At 57.9% G+C, this 22,676-nt stretch overlaps 3 protein-coding genes across 5 annotated transcripts in view; 2 read left to right on the forward strand and 1 right to left on the reverse strand.

Annotated features, from left to right (window-relative positions):
• Positions 1-1,928: 1,928 nt before the first annotated feature.
• On the forward strand, positions 1,929-12,403 carry LOC131561466 (prominin-1-A-like). The gene is given in 27 exon segments (XM_058810770.1): positions 1,929-2,132; positions 2,168-2,194; positions 2,298-2,371; positions 2,571-2,773; positions 3,792-3,847; positions 4,077-4,282; positions 4,683-4,803; positions 4,949-5,012; positions 5,426-5,515; positions 5,761-5,951; positions 6,030-6,104; positions 6,406-6,469; positions 6,740-6,899; positions 7,155-7,307; positions 7,778-7,901; positions 8,053-8,144; positions 8,367-8,451; positions 8,785-8,928; positions 9,174-9,245; positions 9,377-9,466; positions 9,578-9,631; positions 9,991-10,071; positions 10,343-10,411; positions 10,508-10,597; positions 10,866-10,978; positions 11,904-11,921; positions 12,282-12,403. Coding segments are annotated over 27 exon segments (2,772 nt in total). The 3' UTR covers positions 12,334-12,403.
• A 2,216-nt stretch (positions 12,404-14,619) lies between these two features.
• HPS6 (HPS6 biogenesis of lysosomal organelles complex 2 subunit 3) lies at positions 14,620-18,769 on the reverse strand. 2 transcript variants are annotated; one of them, XM_058810569.1, is made up of 2 exons: positions 18,689-18,769; positions 14,620-18,196 (listed from the first exon to the last, which is right to left on the reverse strand). In XM_058810569.1, exon 2 carries the CDS (start codon positions 18,193-18,195, stop codon positions 15,748-15,750), a length of 2,448 nt encoding a protein of 815 aa, XP_058666552.1. In that variant the 5' UTR covers position 18,196; positions 18,689-18,769; the 3' UTR covers positions 14,620-15,747. The 2 variants fall into 2 exon arrangements, with proteins under 2 accessions (XP_058666552.1, XP_058666551.1); XM_058810568.1 differs by having other exon boundaries at positions 18,473-18,711.
• The window catches only part of ARMH3 (armadillo like helical domain containing 3), a 122,678-nt gene continuing 118,670 nt past the window's right edge, over positions 18,669-22,676 (forward strand). For both annotated transcript variants that reach the window (XM_058810571.1, XM_058810572.1), the window contains exon 1: positions 18,669-18,858. The gene's annotated coding sequence lies outside the window, so the exon portion shown is untranslated. The remainder of the gene's footprint in view (positions 18,859-22,676) is intronic.

Consider the following 22,676-nt stretch of genomic DNA (forward strand, 5'->3'; position numbering starts at 1 on the left):
CCAGGCAGAGCAAACAAGCAGCTCGAGGCCTGCCAGGACACCAAGGTGATGGGCACGTTCCCTGGGGAGCAGTGGGGGCCCTGTAATCCTGCCTGGGAGCAGGGCAGGAGCAGCTCAGCACCATGGAGGTGTCCTGGGGGGAGCAAAGGAGGGACAGGGGGCTATAACAACCTCCTTACAGAAGCTGGGGTGCCCTGTGCCAGCTTTATTATGGATAGGGGGGGAAACCATGCTTGTAGAACAGGGCTGATGCAGCAGAGGGTGAGAGCAGGAAGGGCCTCTATCTTCAAAGCAGGAGCAGGGGTTGGGTTGACATCTGCAGTGAGGGATGTCACCAGGCTGTGACAGGGCTGAGGCTGGGCTGCTGCAGGACACAGGGGCTGTGGTAGGAGCTCATGGCTGGGCAGGAGAGGGCAGGGTGGCCCCGGTGAGCCCATGGTGTGGCACCCAGAGCTGAGGCATCAATAAATACCCTCATTTCTGACATGCCCAAGCTCTGGCAGGCCTCAATGGGATGCCCTGGATGGGAAGGGAGTGATGCCCTGCAGGATCAGATCCTGCCATCTGTGATGGATCCTCCATATGCCTGGCTGGATCCTGCACATGCCCCCAAGAGCTGCTGGAGGGCCCCAAGGCAACACTTGGGGCCTGAGGTCGTAGCTGGAAAGCCCAAGGGTACCTGTGAAGCTCCCAAACCTCCTTCCCCCACATCAGCTCCAGTGCTGCGGGAAACTCACTAGTTGTTGGGGTGTTTTTTCCCCTTTTTTTGTTGGGATATATCTGTGCCCTCTGCTGCTCTGCCCAGTGCCAGTGCTGTGCCAGAGGGTCCCACATGACACTGGCACGCAGCATGGGCCAGCCCAGGAAGAAAACCTGAAGCAGGGCTGCCCTCCTCCCTGGGCCACCTTCACCTAAGGTCATGGAGTGCGGTGGTGCCTGCTTGTGCCAAGGAAAGTTAAGCAGTAACTGGAGGTGGCCATGAGCAAGCCGTGGGTGCTGGAGAGGCAGGGAGCCCCCCAATGCAAAGGTCGTGCAGGTACAGCTCACTCAGAGTCCCTGCTGGTCCTGTCCAAAAGCCCGGGGACACATGCAGGGGCACAGGGCAGGGGCCAAGCACCGTGCTGGGGGCTCCACTACTTTGGGGCAGGAGGTGAGAGGTACAGGGCACAGCAGAGGGCTGCCATAGGGGCAAGGTGGGCAGCGGGTCGGGCTCTCGGCCAGGGTGCTATGGCAGGGGGGGCTGCCGGAGGGGCCAGCAGTGGCTCTGGCAGTGTGGGGTGAGTGCTGCTTCTCTTGGACAAGGAGAGAGCATCCCCAGGTAGAGGGCGGCCGGCTCTCTCATGCGGGACAGGGCAGGGGCCGGGGTCTCTGGGGCAGATGCAGGATGCCAGGATGGGCTGGGACAGGAGCAGGGCTGCCCCTCGGGTGAAGGAGGGCTGCCAGGGTGCAGCGGGGCAGGGGTGGGCAGAGGGCTTCCCCTCGGCAGAAGCGGGGGCCTGCGCGGCCGGACGGACCCCGGCGGGCCGGGGCGGAAGGGGCGGCTCTGTCCGGCCCTCCCGCACCTCCCGGAGCCACCCGCGCCGCGGGCTCGGTGCGGAGCCGTGCCCAGCTGGGGAGCTCCGCCTGCCGGGACGGGACCCCCGGGCCACCGGGATCCGCCGGGTGCGTCCGCGGCACAACCGGGAGCGACCTCCGGCCCCTCCCGCCCCTGCCTCCGGCTGCGGTTCCCGGAGCTCCGGGCGGGGTGGGAACGGAGCCGCGCGGCGTGGGAAAGCTCCGCGGGGAGCGGGGATGGAGCCCAGCGGGGGCCCAGCCTTTGGGAAAAATCCTGTCTGGAGATTCCTGGGGCTGTTCCCCGCTTGGGGGGACCGGGACGTGAGTGGAAAATGCCGGATTTGCCGCAGTGCCCCATTTCGGAAGGTTTTTAGATGCAAAACCCGCTTCTGTGGCTACAGCTTGTTTGTGTTGAAACTCTGAACGGCTCCACGCACCCCATCCCGAAAGGATGCAGATGGTGTGGGGCGGAGCGGGCGGGACGGCTGCCCTCGGGATCACCCCGGGCCACCCAGTTCCTGGGCTGGGGCAGGAGGAAACCAGCACGGGCAGGGGAGCTTAGCGGAGAGGGAAGAGAGGGACATGCCTGCGTCGGGACAGGTCGGTGGTGACCCTGAGCCCGGTACAGGGAGGCGGCCGGGTGCCAAGAGCCGTAAGGGGCAGGGTGGGGCGATCCCCGTATCACCGCCTGCCCCTGCAAACAGCTTGTCAGCAATCACCCCTGAAACTTAAATAAACCGCAGACCTGGGCGCTGGCACACTGCGGCCGGACCCTGCCGCAGCGGTGGGTGCGCAGAGGTGTCAGAGGACTGGGTGAGTGCTCTGGATCCGCTTCGCCCCCCACAGCCCCCGGTCCCTCGTGGGTACCTCCTGCCTGGCTTCCCACCCCGCTGCTGACAGGGGTGGGGATGGGTGCACCCATCCTTCCTCGGTGCTCTCCCGCAGCTCGGTCCTTCCGGGCAGGAGCGGGCAGGTGCCTGATATTTTTTCTCTCTGCATTTCCTGGTCGGAGGCAGGAGGCAGGACAGGTGAGCCCCGACGACGCCGACAGCTCCTCTCGGTGCCCGGGTGTCCACAGGAGCTGCTGCGATGGAGCTGGGGGATGTCTGGAAGCCCACGTACGGCCCTGGCCCCGAGGCGCCGGGGAGCAGCACGCCGGGGCTGGTGGCGATGGCGCACGGCTTCCTGCGGCTGGTGCAGCCCAACGCCCTGCCCACAGGTGGGTGCTGGCAGAGGGGGCTGGTACGGCTGGGGTCATCGGGAATGGGATCCAAGGATTGCCAGCCGTGTCCTGCTCATGCCCCATAACAACTGTGGGGCTGTCTTAGCTGGGCCCCGGGACACGTGTTAGAGGTAGTGCCGCCTTGCAGAGTCCTGCCCCATCCTCCCTCTAGGTATCTTAATCCTAAGCCCCCAAAAATGTGCAGAGCAAACCCCACTCTGCCTGCAGGCTCTTTGCCTGTCTTGCAGCCCTCTGTGTTTGCTGGCCACCAAAAGCAGTGGGTCCTGGTGTCAGCATGCTCTCCCTGTGCACTGCCCTGCCTGCCAGCACTTGCCCTTGCTCCTGTCGCTGTCACAGCTCTGTCCTGAAGCAGCTGCAAGTTTGCACAGGTGATACCTGGACCCTGCAGCTGCTCCATATTCATGGGGCAAGTGCTGCCCACCTGGAGGGAAATGCCACTCTGGGTACTGCCATTGTGAGTCCTCCTTCACTGGCTTCAACCCCTGCTCACCATCAACATGCTGGAAAAGGTGTGGCTGGCAGCACAGGACCTGTGTCACATAGACACCAGGGTACAATCAATGTCCCCAGGTGCCAGCAAGGCTTGTAACGAGGGCATGTGGCACAGGCAGGGAGAGCCCTGGGAATGAAAGAGGCAGCATAGCAGTGGGCCTTTGCCCCTGTACTCAGTCCTGACTGGCAGTGCCCTTGGACTTCTCTGCAGGAGGGCAGCCCCAGGGCAGTGTCCCTTATGCCCACAGTGGTGAGGAGCTCCCTTGTTCTGTGAACCCCTGAGAGCCTGGGAGCTGGCAGCACTTTTCCTAGGTGCAAAAATGCTGCATGATGTGATGGCTGGGGAGGGCAGCTGCAAGGGAGAAAAATGCCATACTCAGAGCTGGTCTGAGCTGCAGGTGATGCCTTGGGCTGGGAGGGGTGAGCAGGGTCTGGGACCCTCTTGGAGAGCTCCACAGGGCCCAGCACCTGCTCACAGCCCTCTGTGCTTCTTGTCTCCCAGAGCTGATTAATTTTGAGCAGTCCCAGAGTGGGTTCAGCCGAGATGACATCAATGAGGTGAGCAGGCAGCTGGGGTGGGGAGCTGGCAGCCCCAGAGCACCGTGGACTGGGGGATACTGGTGGGTGCTGCTCTGAGACTGAGCCTTGGTTGCCAAGCAGCAGCAAGGGGACGTGTTCTGCTCCCTGGGGGACCCATTTTGTCTGTTTGGGCCTGGACACGGTGCGCAGAGCTGAGGGACCTTTGGGGACACCAATGTTACGCTGCTTCTCATTCTTCCTATCCCAGCTGCTGCTCTACGAACTGGGTTTCCTGGTCTGCGCGGCCATTGGAGTCCTCCTCATCATCCTAGTGCCGCTGGTGGGATTCTGCTTCTGCTGCTGCCGCTGCTGCGGGCACTGCGGGGGCCGCATGTACCAGAAGCAGCGCCGGCGGATGCGCTGCCGGCGCCGGGCGCTCTGGGCCTCCGTGCTGCTGCTCTCCGCCTTGCTCCTGTGAGTGCGCGGCCCGGGAGGCTCCGGATGGAGCCCAGGGTGGCTGGAAATGCCGGCGCTCGGCGGCCGTGCCAGGAAGCTGCCATTGTTCACGAGTAGATCGCGGCACGGCGGGACAAAGGGGAGGAAGCGGCGGCGGTGGGGGGCTGGCCCCGGGGGGCTGCGGACTGCAAACCGTGCAGCCCTTTCCCCGCAGCTTCCCCACGGCTGCCGGGCTCTGCCCTGACCCAGTTCCCTGCGTCACTCCTCTCTGGTCCCTCGGGGCAGGGCACGGGCTGGGATGCACTGGGAGCAGGAGTCACTGGTGTGCTCCAGACCCTGCAGGCTGGGGTCTGTGTGGGTGGATTTGGAGGGTGCTGGGGGGAGCGTTGGGACTGACCTTGCCACCCTTGCCTTGTAGGGCTGGTGGTGTCTGTGCCCTCATCAGCAACAGCCGCTTCTCCCAGGCTGTGAAGAGCACCTTCCCCAATGTGAACAACACTCTGGACAACGTCCACACCTACCTGGCCTCCATCCCCCAGGCACGCACGGGCCCCCTGCCATGGCTTGGGGGCAAGGGGCCAGGCGGGAGGAGCAGCCCAAATAGCCCCGGGGGAAGGGCCGCAGAGGGGCTGGCAGCAGAGAAAGCTCCCCACCCTCACTGACACCACATCTCTGTCCCTGCAGCAAGTTGATTTTGTCATCGACAAGAGCGATGTCCCACTGAGCTATGCCAACCGCAGCCTGCAGGGTGAGGGTGTGCGACGGGAGGGGCTGGAGCATCCCCAGGGCCCTGTGGGAGCTGCCCCAGGGCTGGGGGTTCTTGGGCAGTGGGAGTGTTGTGTGGGTTTACCTTTCTGCCCTGTGGGTGGTTGCTGACCCTGCAGGCCACTGGGCTTGTTCTTATGGGGATGTCTAAAGGATCTGGGTCTGCAGGCTCTTCCAAGCTCCAGCTCTGCTCCAGTTTCTGCTTTTCCCTATTCAGGCTCCTCTTTGGGAAGGGTGATGTGGGTGGTGGGAGACTGGTGATATTCCCATTGCCCCCCACCTGGAGGGTGGGTGAGGGAGGAGTGCTGGTGGTGTCAGAGTTTTCACCAGCTCTCCTGCAAGCCCCAGGACCTTGCAGGGAACCTGTTATTGACACCACCTCTCCCATCTCTGCAGACATTGGGCCCAAACTGGGCAGCATGATCACCTCCCGCATCAGGAACAGCACGGATGGGGCTCTGGGATCTCTCCAGATCCTCTTGAAAGGTACTGGCCCTATCCCTGGGAGACTGGCAAGGGACTCAGGGGGATCAAGAGAGGGGTGGGTGCATTTTTGGGTAAGAATCCCATGGAGGTGGGTCCCTTTAGCCTCCCAACCACACCCTGGGGCAAGTGCCATGACTTTGGGGGTGCCCCTATGTTGCCTTTTTTCATGAGTTCCCAAGGTTCAGCTGGATGAGAAGGAGTCCCTGCCACAGTGACAGGATGTGAGCTCCCTGCTCTCTCCCCAGGGATGGAGACACTGAATGACACCTTTGCCAAGATTGCCATCCACTGCTCAGACCTCGAGGAGCTGCAGAGCAGCTACAGCCAGGGGCTGGTCAGCCTGAGGGACAGGCTCAATGGCACCCTGCAGAAATGTGGCCTCCCCTGCCACCGAGTGTCCCTGGAGGGGCTCGCCTTCAGTGCCAACTTCAGCATGGTGAGGAGGGCAGGGGGTGGGTGAGGGGCCCCCTGCCCCAGCCCCCACAGCTCCCTCACCCCAGGCTCTTCCCCACAGATCCCAGGTGTGGAGCAGCAGCTGCAGGCACTGCGTGAGGTGTCTGAGTCAAACATAAAGTCTGATTTAGAGGAGGTAAGGGGTGTCTCCTTCACCCAGGCACAAAGCTGGGTGCTCTTGCAGCTGCTGAGGCTGTGCTGACAGGCTGTGGGTGGGGAAGAGCTCTGTCAGGAGTTCAGTGTGTCACACGGAGGGAAGGGCTGGCCAGAGGTCTGCTCGCTGTCCCAGCCATCCCTGCACACTGATAGGGTGGACTGGGTGCTGTGGGGAGCCTGGCTGTTGTGTGTTACTAGGATCTGGGTTCAAGGGGATGTGCTGCTCAGCCCTGGATTGCAGGCAGGGATGTGAGTTTCATGCTGTGCTTCCCTGGATGCAGGTTAACACAACGCTGGGCATGACCCCTGATAAGGTGCAAGAGCAGTCCCAAGAGGTGGTGGCAAGTAAGCAGGGCTTTGTGTGCTGACTTCTCCCTCTTCTAGGATTCCCTCCAGGGCTTTGTGTGCTGACTTCTCCCTCTTCTAGGATTCCCTCCTCTCTTCTCAAGCCATTTTTTCCTGGAGGCCTTCCCTGCAGCCCTGGCTGTCCCCAGGTCCATCATGCCAATGTCATCCTTGGCCATGACTGCCCCTTTCCTATCCTTTCTGAGTCCCCTCTGCCCTGCAGGACTTGGGCAGCAGCTCAGAATGTCAGCGTGCCCCCATTCCTTGCAGAGAGCCAGGACCAGCTGCTCCTCATCAGGCAGGAGATCAGGAACTTGCAGGGAAGGTTGCCACTCCTGGATGTGGAGCAGAAAATTGGCGCCTTTGTGAACAATGCCACATCCATGCTGGAGAAGTACAGGGAGCCGATCGTGGCCTGGGATGGGCTCAGGTGGGAGAGGGGCTGGACCCCATTGTCTGGGGGGTTTTAGGGCTCCTGCTTCTCCCATTGCTGGAGGTGGGGCTTTACTGGGTGGTGGGGTTGTGGGTGCAGGGTACTCAGAGCTGTGCCTTGCAGACACATGCCCCTTCCCTGCTGTGCTGTCTGGGACCTTTTTCCTCCCCATGAAGGCAGCCGGTGGGCTGCAGGGTGCTGCTGAGGGTCCCAGGTTCTGCTGCCTGACTCCCGCCCTTTGTCTTGCCCCAGGTTGATCCTGTGTGCCCTCCTGTGCTGCACGGTGCTGCTGGTGGTCCTCTGCAATGTTTTTGGGCTCCTGCTGGGGCCCCTGGGGCTGAAGGAAGGTGTGCTGCCCACACAGCGCAGCAGCCTCTCCAATGCTGGCGGGAACTTCTTCATGGCGTGAGGTTCAGCTGGCTGCCAAGGCCATGTGTGGGAGTGGTGGGATGGGTGGGCAGGGCTGCCCTGGGAACACTCAAGTTCCTAAATCATCATTTTGCTGCAGTTTAATGGCTGCCCCATGGTGACTCCCCGTGCAGGTGGTAAATTGAGGGTCAATCATGGTGCTGGTGAGAGGCGTTTGAGGGGAGCCCGTTTGGCCCATGATGGCAGCGAGGCCTGGCAGTGTGAGCGTGGGCCCTGCAGCTCTGCGGGGCAGTGCCAGCTTCCAGAGCTGTTGTGGAGTCCAAGCTCCAGGGCAGAGCCTGGTTGTGCTCTGGGGTCTGAAGGCAGAACAGAGACAAGCTTGTTGGAAGGGTGGTGTTCCCACAACTGTGGGGGTGAGGGGTGTGCAGCCCCTGGGCTCCGCAAGCTGGGGCATTGTCAGCATCAGTGCTGGGCTGCTGGTGGTGACGGCATTTCTGTCCCGGCAGAGGGGTTGGCTTCAGTTTCATCTTCTACTGGCTGCTCATGCTGCTGGTGATGATCATCTTCGTGCTGGGGGGGAACATTTACATGCTCCTCTGTGAGTCCTGGCACAACCAGCAGCTCTTCCAGGTAAGCTTGCTGTGGGGAAACTGCCTGGAGATACTGCTTCCTAATGAGGGCTGCTGGTGGGGCAGAGGCAGCACTAGCCATTTGAGATGCTCTTCCAAGGTGTCCTGTCCTGCACTATGTCTAGTTTCTCCATCTCTTTCCTTGCTCTTAGCTCCTGGACACCCCTGGCAAGATCCCTAACTTCAATCTCTCAGAGCTGCTGGGCCTGAAGGGTGACACAACAAACTTCTCAGAGATATACAGGTGGGTCCCAGCCCTGACACTGTGTCCTTGGTGGGGTAGAGCTTCTCAATGCCCTCAGATAATCTCCAGGAGCAGGGCAGCTTGCCCTGCCTTCCCAGGCTGTGGGTAGGCACTGATCACAGGGAAGGAGCAAGGTGCAGCCTACCTGCACAGGTGAGGACATGCTCCTGGGAGAAGGTGGCCTCACCTGCCCTGTTCTAAACCCCATGGCCCATCCTGCAGGCAGTGCCAGCACGACGCGTCCCTGTGGCAAACTCTGCACTTGGACCAGAGCGTGTCCCTGGACGAGCTCCTGAATATCAGCCAGGTGAGCATGGGGGTGCCGGGGTCTTGAGGGCACACTACTCACACTCACACTCTTGCACACTACTCACACTATTCACACGCACACTTGCACACTACTCACACTCTCACCCTTGCACACTGCTCACACTACTCACACTCACACTCTTGCACACTACTCTCACTACTCACACTCTTGCACAGTCATTCACACTCTTGCACAGTCATTCACACTCTTGCACATTACTCACACTCTTGCACACTACTCACACTGCTCACACTCACACTCTTGCACAAGGGCTGAGGGTACAGTGAGGGGCCAGCACATGTCCCGTCATGGCCCCCTTTGCTCTGGCAGTACGCAGGAGACATCTCCACAGCTTTTGAGAAGATGGACATCACCCTAAGCCCCATCTACCTGCTCAACCAGAGCCAGAAGGACCTGCTGCTGAGGGCCAGTCAGGCTGCACAGCCTCCCAACTTCACCCTCACCCTGGAGCAGGTGTGCTGGGTGTAGCCTGGTCTTGGGATTGGGGTGGGGGGATTGGATGTGGGTTGAGGAGCTTCTATTGCACTCTCCTTTTTGCTGCTAGGAGAGTCCTCTGCCATCTGTGCACCCTGTTAGGGTAACAAGGCACATCCTCTGCCTAGAGGGCCCTGGCTCCACTCTGTCCCACAAAGAAGGGGTTTAGCTCCCCTTGTGAACCTCATTCCTCATTCTCATGGCTCTGTCTCTGCCTTTTCCAGCTGGATCAGAATATGACTCAAGGAAGCCTCCTGGATCTGGCTGCAGAGTTGGAGCAGCTGGCAGAAAACCTGGTGAGAGACCATGAGACCCCAGGGCCATAGCCAGCCTGTCCCCAAAGCCACTGGTTACTGGTCTCCTCTGTGCCTGCCTGGGTGTTGAGGGGAGGCCCAGAGCTGGGCACTGCTGACTGCAGCACTTCCAGGGCACAGACGTGAAGAAGGACCTGGAAGATAATGCTCGTGAACTGAGGGATCTGGAAAAGGAGATGCAGGGGAACTTCTCTGGGCCACTGGTGAGCAACGCTGGGGCACGTCCTGGGGATGCTGGGCTGGGTTTCCCTAGAGCTCAGAGCCTGCTGGCAGGGTCTGGGGCTGCACCTCTGATCCCCCTTCTCTGTCCCCAGCAAAGTCTGAAGGAGAACATCCACTCAGTGCAGAGTGGGGCTGCCCAGCTGGAGGTAAGCTGCACAAGGGGAGTGCATGCCAGTCCTGGGCACCCTGCAAAGCACCCTCGAGGTCCTGCAGTGGAGGTGGTGGGGCTGACCTGCAGTCTGGGGGCTGCTGTGGCACTCTTCATGTGCTGCAGGGGCTGTTCATGGAGGCCATGAAGGTGGAGGGAGGCCATGGACCCTGCCAGGCACAGGCTCCCTCCACCTGAGGTACCTGGCACTACCAATGTGTACCTGGCACTAGCAGTGTGTCACTGCTGGGAGCACCACAGCTCTGAGAGGCTCTGCCCCAGGGAGTGCTGCTTGCAGGGCTGGTGAAGAGCAGAGACCCCTCTTAGATCACAGTGCTGAGAGCACCTTTCACTCAGGAACAGACAACAGCTGCACTGGACAAAGCCAGCAAAACCCAGGAGTTCCTGGAGAGGGAGATGCCAAACATCATCAAGAACGTGAGCTTGCCTTGCCCTGCTGTCAGGTCACACCAGACCCCCTCACCAAGACCTCCCTCTATACAGGGAAGCCAAACCTTGTCTGGCTGCTCATCCTGCCTTCCCTGAGTGTCTCTTGCATCTCTGGGTGCCCCCTTCCCTCATGGCATCCCAGGGTGGGGTGAAGCATTCAGCCCTGTTGCTGCTGGGCTGAGGTGGTCTGAGAGCCCCCCGATCCTGACATGGAGGGGGCTGGTGGTGCAACATCTCCACTCTGTGCTTGCCCCTCCAGGAGACATTGGCCTTCCTGGAGCAGCTGTTGGATTTCTTTGAGACCTACATTTCATGGGCCAAGAGCAGGGTAAGCTGAGCCTTCCTCAGTGAAGTGGAGAGAAAGGGAGAATGAGCTGCAAGGCTTGGTGGATGCTGACATATGCTGTCCCCACCATGTCCCCAGGTGACAAAAGATGTGGCACGTTGCAAGCCCATAGCTCAGTCCTTGGATGATGTGGAGATCATTGGCTGTGACTATATCATGGACTCTGTGGTGAGTGGGGCAGCGGTGTGTAGAGTGACACACACCTGCGGGGTGGCACTGAGGTCCTCTTGTCCTCCTCATGCACAGGATAAGGGATGCAGGGAAGGATCAGGGATGCACAGGAAGCAGTGCTCAGCTCCTGCCCAGCAAAGTGCTGCGGCTAAGAGGAAGGGCTAGGCTCTGAGAAGGAGTGGGTGGTCATTGGGGAGCACTGGGAGCAGAAGAGATGCTCCCGGTCACTCTCTGGACCTCATGGCTCTTCCTGCACCCTATGCAGAATGCCTTCTGGTTCAGCCTGGGCTGGTGCACCTTGTTCCTGCTGCCCAGCATCGTCCTGTCTGTCAGACTTGCCAAGTTTTACCGCCGTATGGATACTGCTGATGTGTACAGGTGAGGAGCAGCCCCGCCCCTGGGACCACACTGCGTCTGGGGTCCCCCTGCCACCTGCTCCTTCATGTCCTGTGGTAGCCTGTGGGGCTCATGCTAAAGCAATGTGGGCTGGGGAGAACCTGAGAGGTGACTTGGGGCCCTCAGCTTCTGAGGATGGGCATGTTCTGGAGCTTTTCTCTGCCTGCTCTGAACCTCCTGGTAGGGAGGGCAGACTAAGGTGCATTCCCTTTGGAGGAAGGAGCCTGGCAGGGCTGCAGCCACAGCCTGGCTCAAGTCCACCACCTGACTCACTGTGTTTTGCACCATTTTTGTGCTGGAGCTCTGGCATGGGAGCCCAGGGATGCTGTGCAGAATGCAGTGTGCTGTGTGGTTGGTGGCATTGCCACGAGGGTGCAGTGATTGCTCACATGCCTGTGGCCACCAGTGTCCTGGGGCTGTCCCCCAGCCCTCTGGGACACACTGCCTGGCAGCTCCACCACCAGCACAGGCACTGACCCCTGGGGATAGTGAGCAATTTCTAGCTGGATTTCTGACTCCTGAGGGCTACATCGTGGCCCTGTGGTGCAGCTGCTGTGCTGGGGGTTCCCCAGCTCCTGCCACCCCTCTGAGCTGGCTGGAGACATGGGCTCAGCTGCCCAGGAACCTCAGGGAGCTCAAGCTGAGGCACAGGGAGCTGGTGCTGCTGAGCGTGGGGCCCTGCTCTGCCTGCCTGGGGAAGGGGCACTGATGATCTGGGGGCCTGTAAGAGCCACTGCTCTCTGATCAGATCAGACAGCCAGGATGGAGGGGATCACAACACCCTGAAGCTCATTTGCTCTCCTTTTGTGACCCATGGGAGACTGTGTCCTACCATGAGCTGTTGTCCTGTCCCACAAGGCATCTTCTTGCCCCACTAACACTGTCCCCTCTTTTTTCTCCCCTCTAGGAATGAAGACTTTGAGATGTAAGCTACTTACAGGTCCCTTTGTGGGGTGGGGGGCAGCCCCTGTAGGTACAGGGGGGTCAGGGGACAGAGGGAGGGGGTGGGGACCAAGGAGTGTGCTGGTACCAGGGGATGGCTGTGAAGGTGGGACTTGTGTAGTGCATGCAATTGTGGTGTCCCCTATCATCTTCCCACACTCCCAAGACTGGAGGTGCTGCTGGTCCCACTCTCCCAAGCTGGTGGGTTTGGGAAAGGTGTCTCCGTACCCTATTTCCTGTGGGGCTAGGTGATAGGAGTGGGATGATATTTAACCATCCCAGTGCATCCTGAGCTGTCCCTTACCCCCCTCTGTGGCTGACATATGTGACCTTGGTTTTGCAGGCCACCAACATTCAACTCCTACAAAATCCCCAGGCCTTCCACAAGGCATTAGCTCCCATCACCCACAGATGGAGGAAATGGACAGACCCCCCCACTTGAAAAATGTGATTATTTATTTTTGCAGGGAACCTGCCTCTTTCCAGGGCTGTAATTTTTGGTGTCAAATAATAAATGGTGTGTTTGTGTGCACTGTGGGATGTGACTGTGCTCCTCAGGTCTAGCAGTGATGAAAGTAAGCAGGGCTAGGGGCTGGAAGGTTCCCCACAGGCTGAGGCTGTGCCTGGGACCACAGGGCTCTTTCTGGTGTTCCCAAGTGTGCTCTGCCCACATCCAGCCTATGGGTTGATACAGGATCACTGCTCAGTGTCACCAAGACTGGGTGATGTCCCCTCACTGGGCAGCCCTTTGCTCCTCTGACTGGGTGAGTGCCAGGTCCCTCCCTGGGATAAGGTGCACAAAGAGCCTCCTGTCTATGAAGTGCCACCCCAAGCTGTCCCCAGCACTTAAACCCTTCCCTCTGGCAACCCTAGCATGTATCATGTGTGGATTTCCAGTGAGTTTACAGGGTGCTTGCAGCCTACACCTTCTCTCTGCAAGATATGGTGCCATGGGTACTTTCTGTGCTCACCCCTGCACACATTGTGCTCTGCACAGATAAATCAAGGGTGATTTGGTCTGGAGCCTTGGGCTGAGTTCAGGTATTGCTTTGTGCTGCTCCTTGGTGAAAGTGCAGGGCCCATCCCGAAAGCTGTGTCAGGCACAGGGGATATACGTGAGCAGCTTGACTCATTTCCTTTGTGGCAAAGTCCAAGTTTCTCTGGAGCAGAATGAGGGCCAGGCCAGCTCTCCCTCCACTAGGTGCATCTCTTACTGCTTTTTCCACTTGCCTTCAGATCCAACTGCTAGTTTTTCCTTCGGCCTTTATCTGAGGCTGCACCAGCCTTACCTCCTGCTGTCTCCTCCCAGCAGAATCTGACTGCAGAGAGAGCCCTGGGCTTGCCTGTAAGTCAGCTCAATCTGTCCTTCAGGTTGCTTTGGCCCCTGCTTCCCCCAAGGATGCTCATGCTTCCTGGTTCTTGGTGTGAGCTATCCAGCAACCCCTTGGGAAGCACTCAGCTCAGTTTTCTGCCCTGGACCCTCAGCCTCCGGAATTCTGTTTGTCTGGGGCCCATACATGGAGGCTTCTGCCCCCAGGCCCCAGGCTGTCCCTACTGTGTCATGCTCCCACTTCCTCTTCCCTTGCTGTGCCTCGGGGATGCTGTGTCTCACACAGCACTGCTGCTGGCTTTGTGGGCATTGCTTCTTCCCTGCTCTGTTTTCTGCAGAGCCAGTGCTGGAAGGCAGGGAGCTTCAGCCTCATTTACTGTGTCACTGTGGCTACCTGCACCCAAACCCAGCCCTGGCAATGAAGATATCCCCCCAAATGACTGCACAGCCTTTGCTAAGGTGTGGGGCTTGCTCTCAGCAGCTCCCCATTCAGTGCAGCTCCAGGGCAGTGTTCCAATCTCTGGAGCCATGGCTCTAAGAGGTGCTGGGTTCCATCCATCATCCTCCTCCCAAACAGCCCTGGGAGGGGGCTGAGACCAGAGTCAGGCAAGGCCACCAGCTGCCTGGAGAGGAGGCAAGGACAGCTTGTTACAGAATGCCCACAGTGGATGCCACCAGCTCTCCTTTCAGGCCCCACTCCCTCCGCTCACGTGTGGCAGCTGCCAGAGTGAGAGGGAAACTCACGGTGCCCCATGGCCACAGCACAAGGACCCCTCCAAGGAAGGTCTCATCAATAACCAGCCAGTCTCTAGGGAACCATTGCAGCAGTTTCTCTTCCTCTTTGCCAGGCCTTTTTCCACCATGGGGACTTTCCACAGCCAAGCCTTTCTCTGGGGCAGACCCTGCCACATCTTTACAGTGGTTTCACAAACAATAATCTCTCCAACGGCAGCTCTGACACTGCAGGATTTTGCTGGGCCAGCCAGGTGCTCTCTGTTGCTCGTTTTCCTAAAAAATAGAGAATTTGCAGCGCTTGAGAAAAAAATCCTCCCTTCCTCAACTCTGTTGGGCCCAGCCACAGCTGTGCATGGCCTGATGGCCCTTCCCTGTGGCACAGAGCTGCAGCCTGCCTGTGCAGACTCTGTCTCCGTGGCTTCACAGTGGTGAGCAGCTGAGTACCACAGATGGAATGAGCTGTCTGGGCAAGCTGTCTGAGCCCAGCTCTACCAGTTGTTAGCCATGCTGGGCAGCACCAGGGAGATGAGCCTGGCCACTTTTCACCAGAGGCAAAACAAGACTGCCCTCCTCCTGAGGGTGTGTACCCTCATAACATCCACCACCACCTCAGCAGTGCTTTAGGAACCTTTATTTTTAAAAGGAGTCTGTCTTCCACGCTTAAGACCACTCTCAAGAGGATTAATGCAGGTGAATCTCCCGCAGCCCAACAAGGCACCAGACAGCTCCTTTACATCAGAGCCCAGAATGCAGGGGCAAAGCCACAGTGAGGGTCTCCCTCTGGGTGGAAGGGACCAGGCACCTGAGAGAGGCTGGAACCTGGATCTTCCTGCACAAACTGCTCTCAAGTTACATCGATTTTGCAAACAGAGGCACAATATGAGCCAGACAACCCTGACAAAGCCCCTTTGTATGCAAAGGGCAAAGGTAGAGGAGATGGGAACAGAGGGCTCGGGTGTCCTGCAGCATAATCTAAGCTTCCACAAAGGAAAGGGAAAGGCAGGGCCAGCCCCAAGCTCTCATAGCCTGCTGCAAGCTTCTCAGCTCAGCAGAGAGTTTGGGTACTGTCTGAGACAGAGAGATAAGGGAATTAGGCTGCTCTTTTCAGCTAAGTAGCTGCAATCAGTCACAGCTACAGGACTGATCCCAGAGGAGCTGTGGCCAGACAATGTGTGGAGTGCTGCAACTGCCAGCGTGTGTGCTGGGATCCCCAGTGCCATGGAGCTGTGCCACACTGGCCTTTAGCATCTGACTGAGCCCAAAGCAGCAGCACTCAGTGACCCAGCTGCAGGAAACATGCCCTGTTTCTCACAGGCAGAGTTTGGAGGTACCACCCAGTTCACTGAGGGGTTCAATGGGGGGGAAAGACTGTGTACTGCCTACCACTCCACCACCAGTACCAGAGCATCAGGAAAGTAGAAGTGGAGCTAGAAAGGAGCCAAACAAACTGAAAACAAAGTGCTTTGGGCAGGGAGCAGTTCTGTAGTTTTGTAGTGCAGCCAGCATTTTCATCTGCAAATGCACCTGGCATTTGCTCCTCCACTGGCACACACACAATTGCACTTGCTAGGAATAACCAGAAAGCCTGCCCTGCCTCAGAGATCCCCCAACCTCAGCCACCAACAGGCTCTTCGAGATGCTGCAGGGATGCTTCGGAAAGGAGCAGGCTTCTGTACTGCCAACACAGGTAGGATTTCCCTTCCTTGTGCACCCAGGGCTTGGGATGACATTGTCCTTCCCCCCTTCACACACTGTCATCTTGTAGCAGTGCTGAGGGTGAGGAAGTCCTTGCCATAGATGGCTGAGGAACATCATCAGCCGCTGCTTTGGAGGGGATTTTGTGCTCTCGGGGTGGGGTGGGAGGGGGGAAGGTGCTGCTCTGCAGGGCATCAGAGTACATCTCGTCCTGGACACTGGGACGCTGCACAACCCTTTGCAGCAGTGGCTTAAGCAAGCCCACAGTCAGCTGGTTCCCCTCGCTGGAGAAGGGCACTGGCTCCTCCTGGGAATGAGGGAGGTGCTGCAGGACCGTGGTGAGGATGTCTGAGGCGGTGAGCTCAGCAGGGCACAGCGGCCACAGCCTGTCCAGGTAAGGGTCCAGCTCCCGGTGCTGGGCAAACTCAGCCAGCAGTGTGATGAATATCTCCTTGTTGAGCAAGGGGCTGAGTTTGGAGAACTTCTCTGCCACCTCCACCACCCGCTGCCACCGCTTCAGATGGATGAGAAGGTGCAGAGCTTGCAGCACAGCCTTAGGCCTCTTGCTGCAGAGCAGCAGTTCCAGCTCCATCTCCTCATCTGCCTCGCCGTGTTTGTTCTTTCGGGCCAGCACTCCCAGTGCTCTCTTGTACAGTGGCACCCGGCCCTCTGGGCCCTCCTTGCTGCCGTATGACCAAGAGCTGCTAACGTACTGCTGGGTCAGCTCCACAAAGCTGGGCAGCCACTTGGGTTTGAACCTCAGGAAGGAGGCACAAATGAGCTCAAAGAACGGGACCATCCCATTCTGACCCACCTCCTCCAGCTGCGGCTGACACAGGACCTTCTTCCATACCTCTGGGGTGGCCCTGGCTACCAAGAGGCCATCTCCATTCTGCTGCAGCTGCAAGCAGCTCCTTGTGGCCTTCCAGGCAGCCTTGGGGAAGGAGGCAAAGACAGAGTTCAGATAGGCCAAGTTGTCTTTGTCCATGTCAGACTGCAGAATGCGGCTGACCTCCTGCTCCACCAGCTCCTTGCAGTAGCTTTCCACCTCACTCTCTGGGGCGCACACCACGCAAGTCTTGAGGAGCTCCAGGCTCATGTAGCTCTGCAGCTCCAGGCTCACTGTGCTCAACAGCTTGGCGTAAGAGTCTTGTAGGCTTCGGGCTGGCTTCTGCTTCTGTTGGAGGCTGTGCTGCAGGATGGCAGCAAGGACTACAGGAGCCTGGAACGTACCACCCTTCTTTAACTTCTCCACCGTCAGCTTGGAGCTGCTGAGGCTCCTCCTCTGATAATATCTGCAGGCCTCCTCAAACACCATCTCCACCAGGCATGGCTCAGGCCTGCTGTTGTCCTCAGGTTTGGAAAAGCTAAAGCTGTAGATGCCACTCTGACTGAGGAGCTGGATACTATCCTCCTCTCCCTGGCACTCCAGGAAATGCACCTCTTTCATGCTCAGGACTTCCTTTTCTACAAGCCTTCCACTGTTCTGGTCGACAAGGTACAGTACTCCAGCCAGCACACAGGCCAGGATGCTGCCAAAAGTCTTCAGCTGGACAGGACTCCCGTGGGCCAGGGGGCTGCCCTCCAGGTCAAAGATATGCCTCTGTGTCCCATCTGGCTCCACGACACTCACAGAACCCTTTGTGCTCACCAGCAGCAGACCCCCAGTGTTGGACACAGTGGAGGTGTGAATGTCCAGAGGCGCAAAACCTGAGAGAAGGCCCACAGAACCCAGCAGGAGCTTCTTGAAGTCTGACTCGCTGCTGGAGCGCAGCACCTTGCTGTGGATGAAGCCTGCAGAGGGGGCTGTGATGGTGAACTCTGCTTTCTCTGGATGCCAGATGAGGAGGAATTTGGAAGTGGTGGCGAGGCCGGCAGCAGCAGGCACTAGGAAGACATGCTGGGGAGAGGCCAGGACCTGGTACTCGGGGCTGTTGTGCAGGACTATCCTTGCAGTGCCCAGCCGCACGCCCTGCTCCCCCAGCTCCAGAGCACGGGCACAGACACAGAACCTGAAGGCACACTTGCTCACGTCCGAGTGAGCGCCCAGTGGCGGCCTCTCCTCACACCACACCAGGCTGGCTCCCTGGCTGCACACGGACACCACTCGTGCCCGGGCACCCTGGCACAGCTCCAGCGTCTGCAGCAGCTGCCAGCCCACGGGCACCACGAAGTGCCACACCTCGGTCCGGCCGTGTTCCCACACCACGGCCAACACCCACGAGTCCGGTACCACAGGGCTCTGCAGGAAGAGCAGTCCCACAGGGGCTGGCTGGGGCGGCTGCCAGCTCCTCTCCAGGTCGGCTCCAGCGATGCTGTGGCGCTGGAAGGCCACCACCCGCGGCAGGGCGGGCGGGCGGCTCTTCTGCAGAAGCAGGACATGCTGCCCGTCGGGGCTGGACTGGACGTGGCTGGGCTCTTCTCCGCGGCACAGCAACTCCCGCAGCCAGTGGCCTCGGCTGAAGTCACTCAAGTCGGAGACCTGCCGCAGCTTCATCCTGTCAGCGACAGCGTGCAGCAGGGCGAGCTGGGGCACGGAGCCACAGCCAGCACTCAGCCCCTCCCGGCGCCCCGCCACACCCTGCTCCCGGCACCCGGCTCCCTCGGCTCTCTAGGAGGCCCCCACGGGCATCTTCCCCCCGCGGTGAGCCGGTTCAGCGGCAGCGACTCCCAGAGACCGGCCGCGCGCGGAGCTCCCCGCACACCCAGCGCCGCCCGGGAGAACTCCGGGCTGCCTCGGGCACACGCCGGGTCCCCCTCCCGCCGGGACCCACCTGCCGCGGCGGCGACTGACGGCCGGGCCCGGGCCGGGCCAGCGGCAGCTCCGCTCAGCGCTGCGCAGTCACGGGGCCGCGGGTTTCCGGGCGGAGCCGCTCCGCGCCGCCGCGGGCCGGCCCGCTCCTACTTCCGCCGCCGGTGCGGAGCGGGCTGCGGGGCCGCGTCCCGAGGGCGACCCGCGGGTCCCCGCAGACGGCGGGGCCATTTCTTACCGGCGTGCGTGTGTACGTGCGTGTGTCAGTGCCCGCGGGGCGAGCCGAGCTCCGGCCGGCCCGGGGAGGAGCCTCCCCGCCCGCCCCGCCTGCGGGAGCCGCGGCCGCGCGGGGAACCGGCGGGCGCACGCGCGGCGCCTGCGCGGTGTGCGGGGAGCGGCTGCCCGCAGGTGAGTGCGGGAGCGGCGGGGGGGACGCGGGACCCCGCCCGCGGGGCCGGGCGCCGCCCGCTGCCCCTCCGGCACCGGGGGCTCCGCCGCGCCGGGGGCTCCGCGGGGCGGGTGCGCTCCCCGCCGCGAGGGGCCTCGCCGGGTACCGGCGCTCCGTTCCAGGGCCGCTCGCTGCCCACCCCGGTTAGCTGCGGGAGCGCCCGCACGCAGCCCGTGCAGCGGGAGGCGCTTCTCATGGCCCGCCGGTAACGGCGCGGTGCCCCGGTGCGTGCCCGGGTGCCGCCCCGAGGAGGCCTCGGGGCCTGCCGCAGCCCAGCCCTTCGGTGCTCGTGGGCCGCACCGACCCCGGCTGCCTGCCGGTGCTTGGGGTTCGAGATAACTCCTGGGGAAAGAACGAACGTTCGCTGATCATTCCAGTTGTGTGGTTTACCTCGCCCTTCTCCCAACACTTGTGCGGGCAAAGCAAAGGGGAACAGCAGCAGGGGCAAAGCAGTGGGAGCTTGCTGCAGGAGCAAGCTGCGGCCTCGGTCAAACCCTGTTGCGTATGTCACTGTAGCAAAGTTTGTTCATCAGCAGAGACTGTAACCCGAATGTATGGTGAGAGCCAGTTAGGGGGAGCGGGTGGGTGGAATATGCAAAGCAACGAGATGATTTGAGTCACTGCCATACGTGGTGGCTGCAGTTCACCAGCTGTTTGAGCTCTAGTAGGAAATGTGACAAAAATGTACAAGAGGAATTTCAAGGGGAGGAAAGGACAACAGTTTGGCTTTCCAGTGATAATAGGTTGATCCACAGTGTCATTTATAGCACTTTGGCTCTGTGCAAAGAGATACTGTGGGCAGGGTACATACAGTGTAAAAAAGTTAAACAGTTATTGGCTAGCATGCACAAAAGGAACAGTGAGGCTTTAATGGGCTGCTGGCCTAAGCATTCATCTGCTCCCTCCCCCAGCTAACACACCAGGCAGCCATGCAGACATCCCTTAGGAGGGGAAGGGTCAGCCTCTGCTGCTCAGAGTTGTTGAGTTGCTATATTCTGGCTCCCTATTTTTTTTTTTTTTTTTGAACTTACACCTTTTCATGTTTGCATTTTAACTCCTGAGTACTTGTGTTGCTGATGGTCTGTATCTCAAAAATGCTGCCCACTCTGCAACTCCACTTTTCTTATCTTGGCATGACTTTACTATGCAGCTTCTTAGAACATAGCAGCTACCTCAGAAGTCAGAGCTGAGGTCATGCAGCTGCACTGTGTTCAGCATGGGCCTTGGATCCACACCACCAGCTGAAGCCATGGGAAAAGGGCAGGGGAAGGTTACAGGGAGAGTGTTTTTCTTCAGAAGGAAGGCACTTGAAAAAGTCTGCAGGTGACATGAGCTTTTAGGTGGGAGTGTAAAGGCAGTGCAGAATATTTCATGATAAACTATGTGGGATGGATTCTAAAGGGCTTGAAAAGTGAAAACCCAAAGTAATTTTCTGACCTGAGAGAGCTGGTCATGGTAGCCAGGAATACAGAGAAAAAGTGTGGTGAAATGAAAAAAATTACCTTGTATGAAAATGGTGTGAACAGATGCTGGTGGAAACATGCAATGCTTGTCTGGATGGACTTGACAGGAGAAAGCATAGCTAATTGGTAGTGTGAAGTTGATGGATTGGGTGTTATTTTAACTGGACATATAGAAATTAATGCAGTTATGCATGAAGTGTTAAAATTGTAGCTCAAATGTTACTCTTTTATGTCATTGCTAAAGCAGGTGCAATGGGAGAGGTAGCATGTGGCTGTATTCGCATTAGGAAGGTAATTTTCTAATTTTTTGAGAGGTAAAAAATAGGTCATAAATAATAAAACTAGATTGTACTATGTAGAAGCACATACACTGCTCTGAGTGGGATAGAAGGAATTTCTAGTAAAATATGTATATATATACACTGTGGCTGTGCTGGGGGTTGTTGCTTTGTACTGCAGAAAAAATAGGATCTCTATGGGTTTTTTTGTCATCAGCACGCCTTCAGAATATGTTTCTCATTGTGTACTGCCTGAAGGCACCTGGAAATTCTGCAGCATGGCTCCAAAGCTGGCATGCTGTGTTACTGCTTCCCTTGTTGGTGGGTTGAGCACCTTACAGTTGTAGAGGAAAGCACAGTTTGAGCAGTTTTTATTCCAATGGCCAATATACAAATGAAGTTGTAAACAATGGATGGAATATAAAAGCAGTGTGGATGTACTTGCACAATCTGTAACTGCCAATGCAAGAGTTTGTGGGGAATAAGCTGCACAAAGGCTGATGGCAGAAATTTGGCCATGATGGTTTCTAAAGCTTTGAAAAAAGCTCTATGTGTTCTTGCTCTGTTTGTTTTCAATAGTGGGCTGCTGATGGGTGGTCCTGGGGGTTTTAACAGAGGAGCTGGAACTGGGTCCATGCACTCCCTGTGCCTTGGGATTCATAAATTCTTGTGCTGGGTGCAGGTTGTCTGTTGCTTCCAGCGATGGGTGGGCTCTGGGACCTGTGTTGTAACTGCCTGTTGTTCAGGTCCAGTATTCACTCTGCACATTCATCACATGGATGAAGTGCAAGTTTTTCCTGGTACTTCACTGAGGTATGAGTGCTTGGCTTGTAGCACATTGCTTTAGAAGCTGTGAGTTAACTTTTAGACAGGGGTTTTTCCCCACCTCTTGCATGATGGAGGCAGTTTTTGAACAACTTTCCTTTAATTCTGAGTGATGTACCTGCAGAGCACCTTGAAAGCAAAGCACGATCACACTGAGTCCCAGGTGCATACACTCAGGGAGAGAGGAGGCAATTACTGCCTTTGAAATGTTTGAACAGGTGAGTCCAATCTCAGTAGCTCTGGCAAGTCAAGGGACCTTGGATTCTAGAAGCAGAAGTATCTAAGTTCTTATTCAGAGTCCTTATGAAATTGATTGAGGTTCACTGCTTTGACATTAACAAACTAATCACTTCATTTGTACAGCCTCTTCCAGGTAGTGAATAAATGGTTTGCCAAGTAAGTCTTATGTGAAAATACAATGTTGCATCATCTGTAATTCTTTTTGTCTAGCCGAGAAGTGTTGCAGTATATTTTGTAAGGGGTCCACACTGGAAAAAATACACTTACTCATGTTTGGTTGTATTTGGGGGTTGTGTATGTGCATTTATAATCTTGGAAACTTTCAGGTTTGTTAGCCAAAGCAATTGAATGCAAAGTGCTGTGCTTGATGGGCTGCATGCAAGATTACACAAGTTACAAGTTTTGGATCCTGATGTCATTATGGTGTGGATGTGCATTCGTGTTATTCTCTTGACAGTATTTTTGCTGTTAAAAGGCAGTCTATGGAATACTAATAAGTCTGTGCAGGAGCTGAGTGACAATATGAAGCATAGTGCAGCAGTTCTCAGTGTGCACAAGTCTGAGTAAATCTCAGACTCAAAATACCAGGTTCATTTTCCCTGTGGCTACTCTAACAAAAAGCTAACAGAGCTGTGTTCATTGGAATGTCATATGTTTGGTTGGAATCTCTGTTACGAGTTTTGGAGTGAAACAAAAAGGAGGTGCATGGTTGGATGTGCTCATCTCTTCCTGACTGGATCAGCTGATCCTGGGGTTGATGAGAGATAAAGCAAGAGTCTGCCTGAACTTGTGTCTTTTATCTTGCTGCCTTTGAGCTGCCAAGACTCATGCTCTGTCAAGTTTTCTTTTAGTTCCAGATGAAGCATCTTGGATTTTCTGCTGCACAGCAAAGTGTTTGTTTTTCTAAAAATCCCCATGCGTGTGCTTCTCGTGGCCCTGAGGGGCAGTTCTCCTGTGCAGTCACTGAATACA

Source organism: Ammospiza caudacuta, chromosome 9, assembly GCF_027887145.1.
Source record: "Ammospiza caudacuta isolate bAmmCau1 chromosome 9, bAmmCau1.pri, whole genome shotgun sequence".
NCBI lineage: Eukaryota > Metazoa > Chordata > Aves > Passeriformes > Passerellidae > Ammospiza > Ammospiza caudacuta.